Consider the following 20,455-nt stretch of genomic DNA (forward strand, 5'->3'; position numbering starts at 1 on the left):
TGCTAGCAGAGGCAGAGGGTGAGGGAGAGTCCCAAGCAGACTCCACACTGAGCATGGAGCCCAGCACAGGACTCAACCTCATGACCCCGAGATGACAACCCCAGTGGAAACCAAGAGTCGGATGCCTAACCCACTGCACCAGCCAGACACCCCTAAAATGTATTTTATAAAGGACCTTTAACGATACTCCTAATTCATAAAGACCTCTTATTCTCTGCCATTTAGTCAAGTGATTCAGGCCAATATACTTGAAAACAGACCAAAATCATTGTCAAAATAAAGACCTCTTTTCCAATGGAAACAAACACTCAAGACTTTTATGTATTCTATTCTGGCAGAATGTAATCTCCTTATAAATCAGTGGCACTATAGTGTAATGTGGTTATAAAAAAGAAAAATTCTTTCCGAGAAGGCAGCACAAACTTACATTTCCTTTTATTTAACGCTTAGCTTATATATGTGCATGTCCAACCTGGCCAAAGGCACTATGGTGACCTCAGATGATTTCCATGCAACCATTCCACAGACTTAGTGAGTCTGCCTCCAACGAGGGAAACTGTGGTTTTAAAGGGGGATAAAATATCAGTTATTAAGGAAACTCACCTACTCAACACTTTGGAAGTCCTAACATCTAGCCCAATGCTTGATGCATAGCAAATTAATAAATGTTGCTTGGCTGAGTAAATGAATGATTATCACCTTCACTAGATTTTAAATGCTTTGAGACCCACTTGTAACAACAGTTGCTGAATAAAGGAGGCATGAAACTAGCCACTAGGTGGTACCAGGGAAGGTTCAGGCGGACAGAATGCTGGTTTCTGTGGTCTTGTATCACCCTCTGGTGGGAAAGGGAAGAGCACGGTCCTTAAAATCGCGTGATTTTCAAACTACAGATCCCCCCCACCCATTCTTGAGTTGTAAAATCAGTTCAGCGGGTCATGACCAGCATTTCTAAAAATTTATAATGAAACAGAAAATATCAGAGCATCTCATGCATAGCAGAGGTATATTCTGTCACGAACTATCATAAAGCTCTGTTTACAGGTATGTCTATGTATCTATTAGCATGCACATTCGCTCATATGCTACAGGTATATATATATATTTTTAAAGATTTTATTTATTTATTTGACAGAGAGAAATCACAAGTAGATGGAGAGGCAGGCAGAGAGAGAGAGGGAAGCAGGCTCCCTGCTGAGCAGAGAGCCCGATGCGGGCCTCGATCCCAGGACCCTGAGATCATGACCCAAGCCGAAGGCAGCGGCCCAACCCACTGAGCCACCCAGGTGCCCAACTACAGGTATATTTTTAAGTGTATGCTAGACTACAGTGTGATTTATCAATACATGTTCAACAATGAGCTCTCTAAGACAATGTATAAGTATATATGTGCACAGGTTTATCATAAGGGTTTCTTTTTTATTTTTTTTTAAAGATTTTATTTATTTATTTGACAGAGAGAGATCACAAATAGGCAGAGAGGCAGACAGAGAGAGAGAGGAGGAAGCAGGATCCCTGCTGAGCAGAGAGCCCGATGCGGGGCTCGATCCCAGGACCCTGAGATCATGACCTGAGCCGAAGGCAGCGGCTTAACCCACTGAGCCACCCAGGCGCCCCTATCATAAGGGTTTCTTAACACACAGTGTGTAGCACAGATTTTACAAATCACGACATGCACAAATATTTTTTACTATAAATTTCAGATAGTAAATTGATTCCCATAGGTTGCTTTCACTGATTTTTGCTGGACTCTTGTATCTATAAACACCTTAGAGTGTCAGTTCAATCGTGACAAATGAAATTGCATCTCTATCTAGACAATCAACAAACCAGACAAAGCCCCGGTTTATCGTGATTGCCAGTTTCTCTGGTGTAGACTTCCATTGCAGCTGGTTTTAAGCTCCCCGTGTGGTGTTGCTGAACCCACAGCTGGGAAAACCGGCCTGGAACATACCATACAGATACAGTGGGTGCAAGTCATTCTAAGAGCAAAGGTAAATAAGGACATATAGTAAACTAAGTAGAAAATAATGAGTTTTGAATATTTATGTTGAGTTTAGTTGTTCGTTTATATAATGTAATTTTAAATAATGGCCGTGTTTAATGATCAGCTTGCAAAAGCCGTGAAAACCTAATGCTCTGCTCTCACAGGCCTGAATGGGTTGGCTCCAGCACACTGTTGGACTCAGGACAGAAACACGGATTTTTCTAATATGGGTTGAAGTAGAAGGAAAGGAAAGAAAAAAGAAAAGAAAGAAGGAAGGAAGGAAGGAGGAAAGGGAGGGAAAGAAAGAAAGAAAGAAAGAAAGAAAAAAGGAAGGAAGGAGGGAGGAAGGAAGAAAAGAAACTTCTCTAGAGACAATTTTTCAGGTCTGGGTTTAACCTCATCTTCCAAATTCTCCAGGGATGAAGCTGCACGGGTCTTAAGTAGATCAAACCAAAATCCTTTCTTTTCTTTTTTTTTTTCCCCTAAAGATTTTATTTATTTGACAGAGAGATCACAAGTAGGCAGAGAGGCAGGCAGAGAGAGAGAGAGAGGGAAGCAGGCTCCCTGCTGAGCAGAGAGCCCGATGCGGGGCTCAATCCCAGGACCCTGAGATCATGACCTGAGCTGAAGGCAGAGGCTTAACCCACTGAGCCACCCAGGCGCCCCAAACCCAAATCCTTTCTACAGAAATACAGATCCTGGGCGCCTGGGTGGCTTAGTTGGTTAAGTGCCTGTCTTCAGCTCAGATCATGATCTCGGGATCCTGGGATTGAGCCCCACATCTCTTCCCTCTCTCCTCCCTCTTCCTCTGCCTGCTGCTCCCCCTGCTTGCACTCTCTTTCAATATAAATAAATAAAATCTTAAAAAAAAAAAAAGAAATACAAACTCTGAAAGTTTCAGGAGGTACATTTTTGAAAGTTTGGTTAGGATGATGTCTAGAATTTTTGTTCACCCAGCACCCTTTTCCCTTTTCTTGGGGTGGGGGTCAGCATCTGTATTTTCACTGATGAAACATTTTAACAATGTCCAGTGTACCTCCCTGTTCTTAACCGTTGTGCAGTTTGCTATGGGAAGTAACAATAACTGAGCACCTGCCAACCTTCAGAAGCTAGAGATGGTTTCAGGTATTATCCACAAGCTGCCTTCACAAATAACATCTTTCTAGCTATGTCGTTTTTATTACCAATCATGAAGAACCAAACTGGTGTGATTGCCACTATATTTTCTTTTTTAAATGTAACTTTTTGAGGGCCCAGAGGCATCTTGCTATGGAAGAACCCTGATTAGGTAAATACAAATTAACAGATATGAAGATCATCTTGAGGTGGTTAAGGGATTAATGCTTTTATTCTCATTAGCTTATTAATTCTCTGCACGAGAGACTTTAAACATCAGCCCATTCTAGGCATAAATCAGGCCAGTGTTCCCCGAAGTTTGGTAGCTATCCTTGATTTAAGTGCGTGAAATTATTTTAGGCGGCTGGTGATGATGAATATTTCAATATAAATGTTTTATTTGTAATAGAATAAATACAACTGGCACACAGAATCCATGATTTCAAGGATATTTTTGGCTTGAGAGGCTGTTTGGGAGGTATTTAAGTTTGAAGCATGTGCTGTTTAAAGAAAAGCTTTAAGTAAATAATAGTATTTGGTGGTGTATGGACATAGAACAATCAGTTAAGGTGTTTATAATGGCTTGAAGAGTGACCTCTAAAAAGATGTGTCTTAACCCCTGGAACCTGGGAATGCGACCTTATTTGGAAATAGGGTCTTTGCTGACATAACTAAGGATTGTCTCAAGATAATTCTGGATTTAGGGTAGATCCGAAATCCAAGGACTATTGTCCTGATAAGAGACAGAAGGAGAAAGACACACAGAGGGGAGAAGACCACGTGCTGCTGTTGGAGGCAGAGACCCGAGCTATAAAGTTACAAGCCAAAAACCACCAAAAATTGCCCACAGGCACCAGAAGTGGGGAGAGAGGCATGGGCAGGAGTGTCTCCAGAGCCTCTAGAAGGAACTGATCCTGCCAATCCCTTGGGATTTCTGGCTTCCAGAACAGTGAAAAAATAAATATCTGGTGTTCTAAGCCAAAAAGTAGCCGGGGCTCCTGGGTGGCTCAGTCGGTTAAGCAGCTGCCTTCAGCTCAGGTCATGATCTCAGGACATAATCAAGCCCCACACCCAGCTCCCTGCTCAGTGGGGAGCTGGCTTCTCCCTCTCCTTCCCACCTATGCTCTCTTGCTATCTCTGTCCCTTTCTCTCAAATAAATAAATAAATAAAAATTTTAAAAAAGAACATTAGAGACACCTGGGCGGCTCAGTCCACCCGGAGTCATGATCTCAGGGGCCTGGGGTAGAGCCCTGCTTCAGGCTCCCTGCTCAGCAGGAAGTCTGCTTCTCCCTCTCTCTCCCTCTTGCTCATGCCCTCGCTCTCTCAAGTAAATAAAATCTTTATAAATAAATAAATAAATAAATAAATGAAATTTAAAAAGAAGTTTGTAGTAATTTGTTATGGCAGTCCTATGAGACTGATACAATGCGGGGAGGGGGAGGTGAGGAGCCTGAAATTTGGGAAACACTGAGTTAGGAACCCAGCCACGATGGGGGGGGGGGGGGTCAGAGGGTTTAGCTCTGTGATAAACCGAGTGACTGAGTCACCACACCGTTATCTGATCCTAACCCCCAGAGTCCAGCATTTTCACTCAGGACAATAGTTGTTTTAAAAGCTTTCTTTAAAAATCTAATAACTAAACATTTAAATTGAGTGATTATTTTGTGCACTTCTTTTCTAATAAAATTAAATCTCATCTCCCTATACCTGGATCACCCTGATGACCTCGGGTTCATTCGCTAACTCTTGCGAAGGGTTGAGCTCCTCCTGTCTCCCCATTTTACAGAGGAGAAAACTAAGGCGCGGATGGAGGCGGTGTCTCCAAGCTTTTAGGAGAGACTAAATGGTGCTATGACCGCTTCTCTAATTCCCACAGCACTGCATTTACCCTTCCCCATCTCCAGCAAATACTCCCCCGAGAGCTTCTCCCCAGACCCAGAACAAGACTCCTCGCCTGCCGCCTGGCGGCGGGACTGCAAGGAGAAGAGGGCCGGCGTTCGGGAGTGGACGCGCTGCAGAGGCCGCCAGTGGCCGGGAGGGGGAGCGCGAGCGCGGGCGCTCCGGGAGGGGTGGGGCTCGCGGGCGGCGCGCATGCGTCCAAAGGGACGCCGCGGCTTCTTCCGAGCGCAGGGCACGACGGTGGCCGAGAGGATTCGGGGAGGCGGACGGTGGCCGACGAGGTCGGGCATGGAGCGTCTGGAGTGCTGCGCGAGGCTCCTCCGGGGAACGCTGGTGCACGCGGCCGTGCGGCGCTACCTGCCCTGGGCGCTGGCGGCCGGCATGCTGGCGGGCTCCCTCCTCAAGGAGCTCTCCCCGCTGCCCGAGAGCTACCTCAGCAACAAGCGCAACGTCTTCAACGTGTGAGTACGCCCCGGGTCCTCTCCTGTCCCTGCCCTAGCCGACCCCCCCGTCGTCTCGTCCATAGAGCAGGGGCTTAGCTGCCCTGATGGACGAGCCATGGGACCGGGAGGCCCTCTTCATTGTGACAGCTGCATCTGCACGCGTGTCGCGCCCGAGGAACCCCGAATGGCTGTGTCACTAGCAGTTGATGTCTGCACGCCCAGACGAGCCGGCTTGAGTTGACTGGGCAGGGAGTGCCGGGCAGGGCTGTGTGTGTTGCGCGCGCGCGTGCGGGGCTCGGGGGGGTGGGGATGGGGCGTTGAATTAACCTCTGTCGCGGCGCCCCCCACCTCCCCTTGGAGTTAGGAGTAAGCCCCGGACCTGCTTGGAGATGCCACCTTCCTCCTGCCTGTCTGCGTCAGACCCCGCGCGGAGTCCGACCCCATGCCCACCTCGCCCCTATCCCCGGCTTGTGACAGAATCCCGTCACCACCTGTGCCGTCTCGCCCTGACACCCCCTGACCTTTGCGAGCCTCCCCCCCGCCTATGATGGGACCCCCGCTCCGAGATAGCCCCCGGGGAGCGGAGTCCTCCAGCCTCTGACCTTTACCCTGGATCTCCTTGGACCTTCTCAGCCACTCAAAGTTCGTGGCAGTGGCCCAGGGAAGCAAGCCCGGTTGTGCTCTTTGAGACACCTCCTTAACTCCACCCACTCGCGCCTTTTTTCTTTATTGTTTTTAACTCCTGGATTTCAAGGGTTTTGCACAAAAACACTTGCAGTAGTAAAGTAGTAAAATTTTATCTGAAGGATAAAACTTCTGCCTTGAAGTGAGCTTAGATTCTTTAGAACTAGAGTGTCAGCAAGATCTCCCCAAAAAATCAGCCCAACTTTGGTTATCTACTTAAAACCCTGGTTTCTCTCCCCAGCAGGGACAGATCATGCATGTCAGTTCCCGGGGAAGATGTGAATGACAGGCTGTTGGGTGGTGACTGAGTGGCCCTGGGAACCCAGGAAAAAGTCATCCTGTCCTTGGCCCCCCCCTTCCTTCCTCACCCATCGGTGGTGGCTGGGCTAAGAATAGATGGTGATGAGTGTGGTTGTAGCCCCAAGCCTCTTGCATGTGTGTTTCCCATGGCTGGTCCCCAGGTCAGCCACCTTTGACGAAGGAGGGGAGGCAGACAGGCAGCTGCTGCTTTATCTACTGCTTTATCTACTGCTGCTTTATTTACCCCGGGTGGGCTGGGAGCCAAGTGGCCTGGCAGACAAGCCCCTGTTGTTTGTGGGTAACCATGACCATGGATTCTGACATTTTGTTCCAAACCTCTGTGTTAATTGGAGGGAACAGCGGAATCGTTGGCTCTGGGAGGGATTTTAAAACTCATTTGTTGGGGTGCCTGGATGGTGGCTCAGTGGGTTAATGCCTCTGCCTTTGGCTGGGGCCGTGATCTCAGGGTCCTGGGATCGGGCCCTGCATCGGGCTCTCTGCTCGGCAGGGAGCCTGCTTCCCTCTCTCTCTGCCTGCCTCTTTGCCTACTTGTGATCTCTGTCTGTCAAATAAATAAACAAAATCTTTATAAAAAAAAAAAACAAAACCTCATTTGTTCTTCTCAGCTCTATTTTACAGCTGGGGAAACTGAGGCCTGGAGACGTGTGGTAACAGGTTGAGTCAGAGTCAGGATTTGAACCTGGTCTTCTAGCTTGAACTCAAACTGTTCTGAGATCATTGCTGCCATGGAGGAAGGAGCCACGATGTAGAAAAAACACGCACTTTGGGGCTGGCCAAACCTTGATTTACTCTGGGCTCGCTGATAGTGTGATTGTGACACTGGGCAAGTTACGGAACTTTTCTGAGCCTTGCATTCTCTATGAAATGGAGCAAATGAGACCTTCTTCCCAGGGTCACCATGAGTGTTCTCTGTGTCGACTTTCCCAGGCCCTGGATCACAGATTAAGATCACAGGCTTTGTGGGATTTGAATCCCAGCTCCACCACTTAGGACCTCTACTTTGGGCATGATACTTCTATACCTCAGTTTTCTTATCTGTAAAATGGGGATAATAATAAGGATTTAGGAGTTATTCCATTTGAAATTTAGTAAGTGAAGTTGTTATCTGTAGCTTTTTATCAACTTTGCTTGTTTCCCCTCCCTTGAGAGTCTAGAGACCCGAGTCATGACCTTGTCTCCTCTCCGCCATGTCCCCTGTCTTCACTTCCACTTTCATCTTCTGCCAGGTATTTTGTCAAACTGGCCTGGGCCTGGACCTTCTGTCTCCTCCTGCCTTTCATTGCCCTCACCAACTACCACCTGACAGGCAAGGCCGGCCTGGTCCTGCGGCGGCTGAGTACCCTGCTGGTGGGCACGGCCATCTGGTATGTCTGCACAGCCCTCTTCTCTAACATCGAACACTACACAGGCAGCTGCTACCAGTCGCCCTCCCTGGAGGGGGTCAGAAAGGAGCACCAGAATAAGCAGCAGTGCCACGGGGGAGGAGGCTTTTGGCATGGCTTTGACATCTCAGGCCACTCCTTCCTGCTGACCTTCTGCGCCCTTATGATTGTGGAGGAGATGGCCGTGCTGCACGAGGTGAAGACGGACCGGAGCCACTGCCTGCACACGGCCATCACCAGCCTGGTGGTGGCCCTGGGCTGCCTGACCTTCATCTGGGTGTGTATGTTTCTGTGCACAGCCGTTTACTTCCACAACTTGAGCCAGAAGGTGTTCGGCACCCTGTTTGGTCTGCTGAGCTGGTATGGGACCTATGGATTTTGGTATCTGAAGGCTTTTTCCCCAGGACTGCCTCCCCAGAGCTCTAGTTTGAATTTGAAGCGAGACAGTTACAAGGAATAAAAGAGAAACAAAAGGGGTGATGGCAGGACAATGGCTAATGTATTTTTTCATTGTTTTTCTTAGTTATTTAACTAAATTATTGACTGTACTTCAAAGAGGAAGCTTACCAGGAAGCTTTGGTGAGTGGTGGTGGAGTCTGGGGACTGAGTTTAATCCCCACACTTCTTGTCACAAGCACCGCCATTCCCAGTCGGGCACTTTTTGTCCCTGGCAAGGCTTGACCTTAATCTGTAATGTTCCTTTTGTCCCTGGAGGGCAGGGCTAACGCTCAGTGAGAGTACAGAACTAGGAAAGCCTCTGTTGTGTGGCTGAAGGGGAGGCCCGGGCCTCGGGACCCTTCTCTGCTGCCATCATTCTCTCCCTGGTCCTGGAGTCTGGTATTGTTAATGCTGTGGTTGAACAGTATTACCCTCGGGTCAGTTTTGCATAAGCGTTTATTTCCAGCAGGGTTCTTTATAAACCAGCCAAATGCCTGAAAGACGCTCTCTGGTGGAGATATTTGCTTATCCTCCAAATGTTATATATTGCAACTGACTTGTGATTAGCTACCAAAACAGTGACACTGGAGTGCCTCTCTGGCTGAGTGTTGCTGGAGTGCCTCTCTGGCTGAGTGTTGGATAATATTTATGTAATGAACATTGCTAGTTTTCTGTGTGTATTGTCTATTATGTATTGGTTTTTAGAGCAATAAGGTTGCCTTTTTTTCCTACAGTTTTGAGCAAATGCTTTATTGTTTTTAATAACAACTATGGCATTTGTTTTTTGCTGACAAAACCCCCCAAAATAACCCAGAACTTCAATGCTGCCCTTTGGTACGTGTGTAGATAGCTTTGAGGTTTGTTTGGGTTTTTTGCTTTTTATTTTTTTTAGAACACTGATTTACTTTTTATAATCAAAACTCTTGGCTTATAGTATTAAATTCCACCTCACTTCAGGGGTTGTTTTCTCTATAAAGAATAAAATCCGAAAGCAGACGTTTTCATGACAACTGAATGAATTTTAAGCTGAGTCAGAGTAATTTTGCAAAATACATTCTTGGCACTGAAACTTTCCTGACCACGCATCGGCGGTTAATCTAAACAGCATGTTAGTAAGTACATCGATCAGTCTGCTCTGGCCCAAGGGACTTTTACATTTTGGATGAGATTTGGATAAATCAGAAGTGAAGGAAAATGCTTCCATTGCCTCTGATGGCAAGAAGCCAACCTGTTTGCAAAAATGTCCTTATTAAATATCGGAGTGACTTTCGCCCCATCCTCCTACTTGTACCAGCACCAGACCAACCCTGGGCCTGTTCAGCTGGCCTTGAAATCCATCTTTTCTTTCCCCATTGCACACTGCCCGATGTCTGACCTTGTCCTTCTGTGGCTTGTCACCTCCACCCACGAAGGTGCGGTTCCAGCTCTGTGACAGGACACCCTCCCACCCCCCATGTCCCTGCAGGCTGCGTCCTGTACCCAGCCCCTTGCACTTTGTATAATCATTCTGGAAGCTTCCTTGATGATCCTCCTCTCCCCCCAAGTTAAGCCTGATAATAGCATTAACCGACAAGCACTACACTTGACTGCCTTAACTCAAGCTTAGATTGTTAAGAGCTTGAGGCCCAGAAAATCTTCAGGGTAAACTGTCTTTCCTATAAAGTTGTATTTAAAACCTGTAGCTGGTATCCCATCCGGCTGCATGTTAATTCGTATCCATGAAAATGGGAGTTGTGACCCACTGTACCCAGAGGTGGCAGAAACACTGGCGCTGAGATCCCAGAGGTGTCACCGGGCTGCTCTAGGAGCCTTGGCCAGATGTCACAGGCCCCGTTAGAAATTTTTTGCCCTCTGGAGTTTCCGTCTGTGAATGGAGAGTGGAAGAGGCTGGTTGAAGGGGTTGGGTGGGCTCTCTCCTAAGTTCGTGTTCAGCACCAAAAGGCAGCAGGCACTAGGTGACTCCACATGTTCATTGGCCGCATGTAAATCTCCAGCCGTTTCTCTTTCGCGGTTGGAATTCAGGCTCAGCATTAAGTTAACTCTGTGCAAAGTGTCCGTGACTGACCCTCGTGTATCGAGTGGTCGTTCACCACTTCCTGTTCGGTCTTAGCACCCTCACCTTTCTCCTGGGGACATGCCCTGTATCCCCGAGTGAGAGTGCCTGGCGTAGCTGAGAGTGTGGGCTTCGGGAAACCCAAGATGTGGGTTCCAGTGTTGGCACCGCCGCTTCGTGGCCACATCTCGACCACGGAGGAGATGAAACTAGGAGGATTACGGGCAGGGATGTAGGTAAAATGCCCCGCACCTGTGCTCAGCAGACGAAAATCCCTTGTCTCCCTTTTTGCCCTGCAAGCCTTTAAACTTCTTGGCTCCTCGGGGAAGGCAGGGAAACAAGCATCTACTTTTGAGTACCATTTGGGGTCTGGGTCTCCCATTGAAATAGTCGTGCATCATCTTCTGGAAAGTGTCTGTTGTCTCCAGGTGCTGAACAGGAAGCTTTTAAGGGCATCTGGGACCCCAGAACTCTGCCATGCTTGCTTTGCCTCACTTGCTGAGGTTCATTCACTGACGCCTCATTTTCCATGTGCCTCTGTCGTCATCTGAGCAGCAGATTGTATTTAGAGAATGGCTTTTGCCACTGTTATGCACACACAGATCATGTGTGTAAACAAGCAAATTCAGTAAACTGGAGATAATGAAATTCCACATTCCATGTCTCGTGTGTTCTTTTCTAAAACCCTTAAGAAGCCCAGAACCGGGGAAGCTCAGCCTACCTGAGGACAGTGGTGTAGTTCTTATGGGAGCTGCTCGCTGTGTAGGGTGTTTACTCTTTTTATTTCCTCCCACATCCTATAAGCTAAGTTTGGTTTATGCCCAGTCACATATTTCCTAACTCGAGTGACTCCTTCCCTCTGTGCCATATCCTGGGGTCTGGATTGAGCAGATTGGGGAGTTTTCCTGGCAGAAAGAGAAGAGCTGAGCCTCACGGGAGTTGTGCTGGAGAGTGGTTACAGAGTTCACTCCCATGAGGTCACCTGGGAGAGTGCCCTGTGCCCTATGCCCTGTGCCCTGGAGACCTGGACACATATGAGGGCTTTCTGTGCCTTCTCGTGCCCACTCATTTGTCAGCCTGACCTGCTTGGCACCACCAGGCAGTGTCTGTCGAAAGCGCCACAGCTCCAGGATTAGAAGCTCCTCATACTGCAAAACTTCCTTCAGCGGCACCAAACTCCTACGGGGAGCCAGGAGCTGATGGGGTAGGATAAACTCCCTCCCCGCCTGCGTTGGTGGTCCAAAGTCCGTGCCCTTGGAGCTAACGGTGTGTGCTGGGGAGAATTTGATCCATCTGTGCGCTCAAGGAATGGAAGATCTTGTGGAGAAGACATGAAAGGAGCCAGTAAGCACCGTCCAGTGTTCTGAGCCCTGGGGCAAGGTCACGGCCTGCAACCAGAGAGTGGAGGACAAGCGGCTGCCCTGGGGAGTGAGGGGGTGTTTTCACTAAACATAACCAGTTAGGCAGAGAAGGGAACCCCCAGGAGGGGAGAACAGGATGCACAAAAGCACAGATATGCTATGGGGATTTTTATCCAGACATTCCCTTTTCAAGAAACCTGCCGTTCTGCCCATTTTTAGGAGCAACAGAGCATGAAGAAAGCTAGACTTAAAGAAGGACCCTCAGCAGAGGTGATGGACGGGCCCTGCTCTGATAGGAAGAGCTCCCAGCTAGAAGTCAGGCCGCCTGGCTCCGAGCGGGATTCTGCCATTGCTTCTGTTCCTTTCCCGTGTTCCTTTGAATTCCTCGCTCACCAGCGCGGGCTCTCACTTTCCTTATCTGATAAATGATAGCAGTGGACTGAGTAATCTCACCAAATCTTCTGGTCTGTTCCTCCGTTCTGCTGGGCGAAGCTTCCCAAGCTGGTTACGACTCCTATTTTAGGAAACCACATGAAAAGAAACTCCTACTCAGAGCCTAGGTGGCAGCTGGTTTTCTAGCGAGTGACGGAGGAACGTACCTCTGCATGCTCCTTATCGCCCCTCCCCCCGCCTTTAGTCTGCATTAGTAGCCTAGTGCACCTCGGTCCTGACGGCACGTGTTTAATGGACTTGTGGGACGTTGGGAGCTGAGCCTTATTCCCAGAGGGGTGAGCTGCAGAAGGCTTTTAAAAAAAAGTCTCAATACCCAAGCCATTTCTGACACCTGTCCAGGAGAAGGGAGGTTCTGTTAAGAGAAATCCTGTGCACCTTCAGAACTTGTCCCAGAAACCCCTCATACGGTCCCTGAAGGGTTTTTAAAGTTGAACACACACAGCACAGAAAGCAGGGACTCTTGTAGCCTGGGGAGACAGGAGATGGTAAATTGGGGCCGCGTGTTGAGAAAGTAACCTAGTAGTGTCCAGACTTAAAATGTGCAGACCCAATGATCCCAGCCTAGGACTGCGGGCTGAGGAAGTGGGCAAACAAGTCAAAAGACTTCCTTGCAGCTCCTTGTAATAGTGAAAGGTTGTCAAGTTTTGTTTAACTGATGCCAATCAGTTAATATAATGCCCTCACTACAGTATAACGCCCTCACTACTAAAGAATCAGTGCTGTAGGGCACCTGAGTGGCTCAGTGGGTTAAGCCGCTGCCTTCGGCTCAGGTCATGATCTCAGGGTCCTGGGATCGAGGCCCACATCGGGCTCCCTGCTCAGCAGGGAGCCTGCTTCCCTCCCTCCCTCTCTGCCTGCCTCTCTGTCTACTTGTGATCTCTCTCTGTCAAATAAATAAATAAAATATTAAAAAAAAAAAAAAAAGAATCAGTGCTGTAGTATTTGGCGTGGAGGCCCTTGGATGCCCGGTGACCAGAACTTACAGCGTGGCCTCAATCACCTCTGTCTGAGCCCCTGTTCCTGAAGCAGAGGGTCAGGATGCTGCTACCTTTCCTCCCTCAACATTCACGGCTCCCATATTCCAGGAGCACCGGGGGAACCAGGCACTGTGGCCGGCACAGTGTTCATTCAGAGACATGAGCCTTTCGGGGGTTCATCTAGCTGGGTGCAGGCGATGAGTAGAGCAACTCCAGACTGTGCTGAACATCTAACACGGGGTGTGCCCCCCACCTACGCTGACCAGCCACAGCTCAGGCAGAGATGGTTTGCAGAAAGCACTTAGAGGAGCAAAGGAGGAAGGAGACTGGCCTCCGGCCAGACAGCCTGGGTTCAAATTCTGGCTCTGACACGCGCTCAAGCACACACACACACACACACACTCACACCCACATTGGCTTTGTGACCTTGAACAAGTTCCTTAACCTCTGGCCTCAATTTCCTCATTTGTAAAATGGAGATAATAGGAGTACCCACCTCATAGGGTTGTTGTGAGGATTAAGTGAATTGATGCTTGCAAAGTGCTTAGACCAGGACCTAATATGTGGGAATTCTGGACGAATGCGTTCAAGTGCACAGAGTCTCTCCTGCACCATCGTCACCATGACTTACTTTACAACCAGGAGAAACCCCGTACATGTCAGTGTTTTCATTTTGATCAACTCAGAAGTAATTAAAATGTACAGTTAATGAATGTAGAAGGCCTTGTGCCGGTGACCTAGCATGGGAATGGAGTCTCTGAGTCTAACACCTGCTTTCAAGTTGGGGGGGTGGTGATTGAGGGAAAACAAGAGAGGTGTTCTCTGTTTATCTGGGGGGCTTGGGGGCAAGGTAAAGTAGGTCTCCCCGTTTGAGGCGCTGTCCACACACAGGCAAGCCAAAGTCTGGCTCACCCCGGTATCCAGGCAGCTGATTTTGGGGAACTGGGCTGGATGCCTTATCAGGGAGCCCTGTTGCATGGCTTGTCTTCTCTGCCAGGGTGTGGCCACCTGGGGTGTGTGTGGCTGAGATGGGCTGAGTGCTTGGGAGATCAATAGGTAGAGAAGCCTGGGCGCAGCCCCTGATTAGCATCTAAGTTTCTGGAGCAAAGTTGTTCGGGCCCTGCCCAAACAGGCTGCTGTCCTCCATTGCCCACAGCCCCCTCTTTCCATCTCTTTTTGACTTCTGCTTGCATTTCCTGAGCACTCTATGTCTGCCAGATACTACCATGCTCCTGGGGACTAATGCAGGGGTGAATGGCTAACTCTGATCCAGAGTTATTAGAAGCTTTGGATTGGAGCAAGCAGGCTCCGTTCAAATCCTGCCTGTCCACGCCTCAGTTTGGGTGATCTTAGGCAAGTCACTTAGCCCCTCTGGGCTTATTACTCATCTGTGAGGTGGGGATAATACTTTTTTTTTCTACCTCTCTAGTCTTTGATTGGTGTAATGAAATCATGGATGGGAAGATATTTTAGAAGTTTTAAAATATCAGGCCCCTTTGAGGGCTGCTCGTTACTGAAGACATTTACCTTTGTCTAGTCGATGTCTGTCTCAGAAGCCTGGGCACTGTGACTCCTACACGTCCCCAGCAACCCTGAAATGACTCAGCGTCATCAATGTACTCTTGAAAATGCAACATTGAATACAATGAATAACAAGTAGCATTTGTTCTGAATATTTTAATCTGACACCTGACATTTTTATTATAGGATCTCAACTGTAATTCCCAGTGACCTTGGTCCTGGAGAAAACAGGAAGGCCTCTGGTTTCTAGGGTCTTTGGCTTCCAGTCCCAGCTCTGCCACTGTATCAGTCAATGACTGCTGTAATAATGCTTTGTAACAAACCTCCCCCAACATGACGGCTTCTGACCACAGATGCTCACAGGTCACAGACAGGGGCCGGCCTGAACACATAAGCTCCGTTCTAGGCCACAAGCTGGGCTCAGGTCCGTTCTACTTTCATTCTGGGGCCCAGACGAAAAGGCCAGCAACGACCTGGGACGTGGTTTTCTTGTGATGATCACCAGGGCACAAAAGCTAAGACAAACAGAACAGGACATTAAAACCTCTGCTTGTGTCCAATCCTTCCACCAACATTCCACTGCTCCAAGGTGGTAGCAGGGGCCAGCCCGGCACCATGGCACAGGGAGCGAGCTCCGCGCACAGTGGGACCTGCTCGAGTCGCACAGCAAGGGCTGTGGACGTAGCATCCTGTGAGAGAGTCCAGTAACCCAAATTGCCCCTTGTACCTTGGGTAGTTAACTCTCTGAGCCTCTGTCTCTTCATCATTGTAACACAAAAATCGATGTTTTGCAGAGTTAAGAATAATTCATGTGAATTTCCTAAGGCATAGTTAGTGTTTACTGGATGGCAGCTAGCAGTATCATCAGCTCCATTTTAGAGATGGGAAAACTGAGGCCTTTAGCCAATATGGGCCCAGGTTGCGGGGGGACGACCAGACAGGTCTTCGGGGATGTGCTGGAGTGACCTGGACAGGTGATTCTGTGCCTTTGGTAGTGAAAAGCCAGTGAGCGGAAGAAAGTCTGACCTTAACTGTGCTCCCCACCACAGATCTTTCTGTGGAACGGTGGAAATTCGGGGAAGCCCATTCCCACAGTGCAGGGGGTGGTGCTGAGAGCCCCACATCAGCTTCATCCCTTCATCCCTCCATGGCACTGCACAGAAAGTTCGGCAGCTGACGGATTCTGAGCAAATGTCTGCATGTTCTCTCTTCCTGTCCTCCTCCCTAGGTTCTCTCCCTGGCGTTCCAAGACACAGGATGGGACCAGGGAAAGGACTCTTGGCTCTAGCTCACTCATAGTGGGAGCCTGACATGACCCAACCGGACACCAGTCTATGTAGGGCCTCAGTTTCCCCATATGTGGAATAAGTGAGTGGAGGTTCACGGCATCTTCCGGTCCAGACTTGGAGTCTGATTTTCTCCAGCCGTCTGCCTGTGCCTCTCCTCATTCAGTTATCCCTCGGGTGAGAGGCTGCTAGCTGTTCGCCAACTTCTGCTCTCTCCTTCCTCAGCAATAGGCTGCCCAACCAGATGGCATTTCCCAGCCATTAAATTCATACCCATGGAATGTGAGTGGACGTTCCGTGACCCTCTGCCCAGTGTAGGTCTTAAACTACTGGACGCATGCCCTTCCATCCTCTCTTCCCCTTCCGAGCAGATAAAACCAGGGTATCAAGGGCCCTGTGGATGAAAACAATGTCCCAGAGGAAGGTGGGGCAACAGCATGGAAGGAGTCTAGGTCCTTGAAACATTCCGGGGCAGTTTCTACCACTCACCTCGCGAATGGGAGAACACTGAACACCCACGCTCCGGAGTCCTTGATGTCTCTCCCCTCTTATTAAAAACCGCTTGGTATGCACCGTAGCAATTCTTCATTCCTCACCTGCTATACTCCTTCTCCTTCTTTATTCCCACTTCTCCAGGCCTGACTTCCTTGCCGTCCAGCCAGCTGCCCTGGGAAAAGCTGGAATGTGTTAGGCATTGGGTGGAGACACAGCTCGGCTGGGCATCAGTCTCCCTGCAGGTGCTAAGCAGAGCTGCCAGCTCTCGTAACAGCCGAGGACCCTCCCTGTCTCCAAACTGAGACTGGCTTGGCTGTCTTTGCCATGGGCAGGCACCTCAGAGTCTCAGCAGCCCCAGACAGACCTCCGCCTCCTGCGGCTGGTCAGTCACCCTCTTCTCCGGTCCCCAGTAATCCAGGCTAAGCCTCCACTTAGCTCCTGGGCCAAAGTTGTGTGTTAAGCCCATCCCAGCATTCCTGTCTCCCTATTTAGGTAGAAGGGCTATTTGGATAGATGAAGGGAAGGCTCCTAGAACTCGCCACCGCGCCCACACACTAGACTAGTTTCCACACTGTACAGTGGACAGGACCTGGAGAATGTTTTGTTGAACTCCATGGGGTGGTGACTCAGACCGCTGCGTTTCCAGATGTGGTTTCTTCACTAAAGCAAATCGATGCAGCGTGTGTCTTTGAGTTCAGCTTCTGGGCCGGAGTGTTGCTTTCTGTGTCGTTTAGTAAGGACCGCCAAAAGCCATTTGCTTCCAGTTGGCAGGGCAGCAGTTCTTTTTTTTTTTTTTTTTTTTTAAGATTTTATTTATTTATTTGACAGGGAGAGAGATCACGTAGGCAGAGAGGCAGGCAGAGAGAGAGGGGGAAGCAGGCTCTCTGCTGAGCAGAGAGCCCGACACGGGGCTCGATCCCAGGACCCTGAGATCCTGACCTGAGCTGAAGGCAGAGGTTTTAACCCACTGAGCCGCCCAGGCGCCCCGGCAGCAGTTCTTAACATGGGGCTATGTCAGCTTTTTTGTTCTCCATCATAGCTTGACCTGTAGAGACCTTTAATCTGTATAACAGAACGCTGATGCACAACGCTGATGACATCGGGCTGTGCCCAGTGAACAGGAAATAACGAGTGCACCAGATGCCTTGGCGAGACCTGTGCCCACCATAGGGTGTGGTCTAAACCCCAGGGACATTCAGGGCCTGTAACCGGGGTGAAATTTGTAGGGCCGCAGGGTTTAGGAAATGTCAGGCTGTCCCCTGCAAGTGAAAGACAGGTTGCTACGCCTACTGCTAAGATCGAAGCAGTGCAGTTGGTGACCCCCTTCGGATTTGAGAGCAGCGTGGGCTGCTCCAGACCGTTCGCTGAGTCAGCTCTAGACTGCTGGGTTTGGACGGCTCCCAAAGCAGATTCGGGCTGCAGTGCAAGGTGCTCTGCCCGTCGAGACTCATGTTCCAAGCCCTCATGTTCCAGGCCCAACAGTGTTTAAATAGTCTGGGATTTAGACATGGTGTGTGGAGCCTCCCGCCAGCCCTAGTGCACGATCTCACTGCACACTCCTAGCACCCGGAACAAAGTCATGCTCGTCTGCAAATAACAGTTTACAACTGGAAAACTAGTTTCTGGTCTGCTCCTGGGCCCTGGTAGAACTGAACACAGCCATGAGACACCCAGTGACGAGGCAGCCTGAGCTGCGTGTCCTGAACCGGGTGGGATCCATTCAGCCGCAGAGCTAGGTATGTTCAGCCCCATTCTATCAGGTGGAAGTGAAATAGCTCAGACTCTGCCAGCTCTTCCTGCCACACTGTCACCTCTCCCTCACCCAACACCTAAGGCCCTGTGACGAACTCCCTAGGATCCAATGATGGAAGAAGAAAAACCTCCGTCCTGGTACCAGCTGGGAGTGGGTGGCCGCAGCACCACGGGACAGCCTCAGAGACATCGGAGAAGGAAAACCTCTTGGCAGACAGGACTTCAAGCAGTGCCTGTGGTTGTCCGCTCTATCGAGATGGACACAGAAGTCCAGAAATGCGGATCTGCACGTACTCATGGGGTGGCTGGTTTGGCTGGATGCTCAAGAATGCAAACGGAAGATTGGTAACAAGGAGACCTGTGAGGGAGAGGCTGCGGCCGGACCTGTAACAAGGGGCACGGAGAGAGAGGATGTCTGTATTCTCTGCGGATATCCCCGCCAGAAGGACTCACTGTAGAGGAGACTCTCAACACATAGACGGACATGACTTGTTCTGTAGACATAAGCCCTTCCCTCCCCCAGCTACCCTAGTGCTTGCTCAACGGGCTCAAATACAAAAAGGGGCAGATGGAGGGGCACAAATTTTGTATTCTATGTATGGATTTGCCGCCTTTGACCTTCACGCCCATGGACACCTTGGATCCAGTCTTGGTATTCCATACAACATTGCTTCTGGCCAAGGAGTTGATATCACAGCAGAAGAATGTGGCAGTACAATTATACCTATGGGACCTTCTGGTCTTACTAGGTCTGTTATCTAGAAGCAGCCAGACTTCTAGAGCATTGAAATGGCCTCCTGCACCAGGCAGGATCACCAGGGGGTGATGTCCTGCAGGATGTAGTCTACACTTTGCACAGACTACGGTGCTGTTTCTCCCACACCCAGAACACACAGATCCAGCAATGCTGAGGTGCAAATGGAAGACTAGCCCTCACTCCTGCACGTAATAACCCATTCACAAAAATGCTACTTCCCATCCCTGAATCTTTGCACTTTGATGGGTAGAGATTATGGTTCCTAAGGAAGGAATGCTTTTGTTGGGGAATACATCAGTGGCTCAGCTGAATTAGAAGTTGAGGTTGCCATTTAGCCATTTTGATCTCATACCATTGAAACTAGAGGCAAAAAAGGGTCCTCTACAGACTACGGGGATTGGTCCTGATCACCGAGGGTACGTGGGCTTGCTTCTGCAATGGTGGCCTGGGACACTGTATAGGAAGTTGAGGATTCTCCGGGATGCCCCACAGTATTTCCATGGCCAGTAGTAAAAGAGTAATGGGAAACCACAGCAGCGAAAGGACCACCAAAGTCTGAGTCCTTTCACCAGATAAAATACCCCAACCACGAATTGTTGGTTGAGGACAAAGAGAATCTAGAATAGCTAGTGGGGAAGAGAGAAATGATCAATATCAACAATGGCCTTGGGATCAGTTACAGAAATGAGGACTCTGGCAGCTCTGTGGACTTCCTTCCTTGCTTATCATGTGTGTATACATTGTGCATCAGGAATGCCAGTGATGGCTGAACTGATGTTTTAATCTGTAGGTTATAATCTATCAAGGAGTGCCTGTGACCTCTAGAAGTAGAGGAACAAGAAGAGAATCCAACATCATCCAGAATGGTGTTATTGATGAGGCATTTTGAGTCTCATTTTGGAGAGAGGGTGAGAGCAGGAGACCAGTCAACCCCATCGGGGTGAAGCATGATGTTTCTGTTCTTGAGGGGAGTTTAATTATGAGTGGAGAGTCTGCGTGGATGTTTGACCAGCCCAAGGAGGGAACAGCGCCAGATGGTGACTCTGCTGTCATGTTCTGTGCTTGCCCTATCTGGGCCCTGGCTATTTTTTTTCTTTCCATCTTGATGAACAAAACAAAACAGAACAAAACAAAACAAAGGTAAATTATTATACATTTTTGCAAAAATCAATAAACTGTGCTTTATGTTCTACAAGTTATATCCCTGGTTTAATGTTCTTTAGACATCTTAGCCCATTTTTCCCTCTGAGGGACCGTGGGGCATGTGCCCTGGGTGTACCACAGGGAGGACCACATCTAGGTTAACATGAGCAGATGGCTGTGAGCATGCTTTATAAACTGGGAAGCCCTGTGTCCAAGTGAGGTGGGTGTAGGCCAAGGTCAGAGCATTGCAAAGTCCATCCAGAAGCCATCCCCACAACCAGAAACCTGAGCTCTGGACTCAACTCTGAGTCTGAACCTCATGTCTCTGCATCTCCGGCCCCAGACTCTGGAAATGAGAGATGGATGGAAAACACATGTTTAGAAAT

General features: G+C 49.1%; 1 protein-coding gene across 1 annotated transcript; it reads left to right on the forward strand.

Annotated features, from left to right (window-relative positions):
- The first annotated feature begins 5,202 nt into the window (after positions 1-5,202).
- Positions 5,203-10,979, forward strand: FITM2 (fat storage inducing transmembrane protein 2). The gene is made up of 2 exons (XM_032350590.1): positions 5,203-5,464; positions 7,678-10,979. Exons 1-2 carry the CDS (start codon positions 5,292-5,294, stop codon positions 8,291-8,293), a joined length of 789 nt encoding a protein of 262 aa, XP_032206481.1. The 5' UTR covers positions 5,203-5,291; the 3' UTR covers positions 8,294-10,979.
- The last annotated feature ends 9,476 nt before the right edge of the window (positions 10,980-20,455 follow it).

The sequence above is a fragment of the Mustela erminea genome, chromosome 7 (assembly GCF_009829155.1).
Source record: "Mustela erminea isolate mMusErm1 chromosome 7, mMusErm1.Pri, whole genome shotgun sequence".
Lineage (NCBI taxonomy): Eukaryota > Metazoa > Chordata > Mammalia > Carnivora > Mustelidae > Mustela > Mustela erminea.

Excerpts from the sequence above, each read along its gene's own strand:
- FITM2 (XM_032350590.1), top strand. The coding sequence starts at position 5,292 with ATGGAGCGTCTGGAGTGCTGCGCGAGGCTCCTCCGGGGAACGCTGGTG. Across the intron at positions 5,465-7,677 it reads AAGCGCAACGTCTTCAACGT|GTATTTTGTCAAACTGGCCT; the intron begins GTGAGTACGCCC and ends ATCTTCTGCCAG.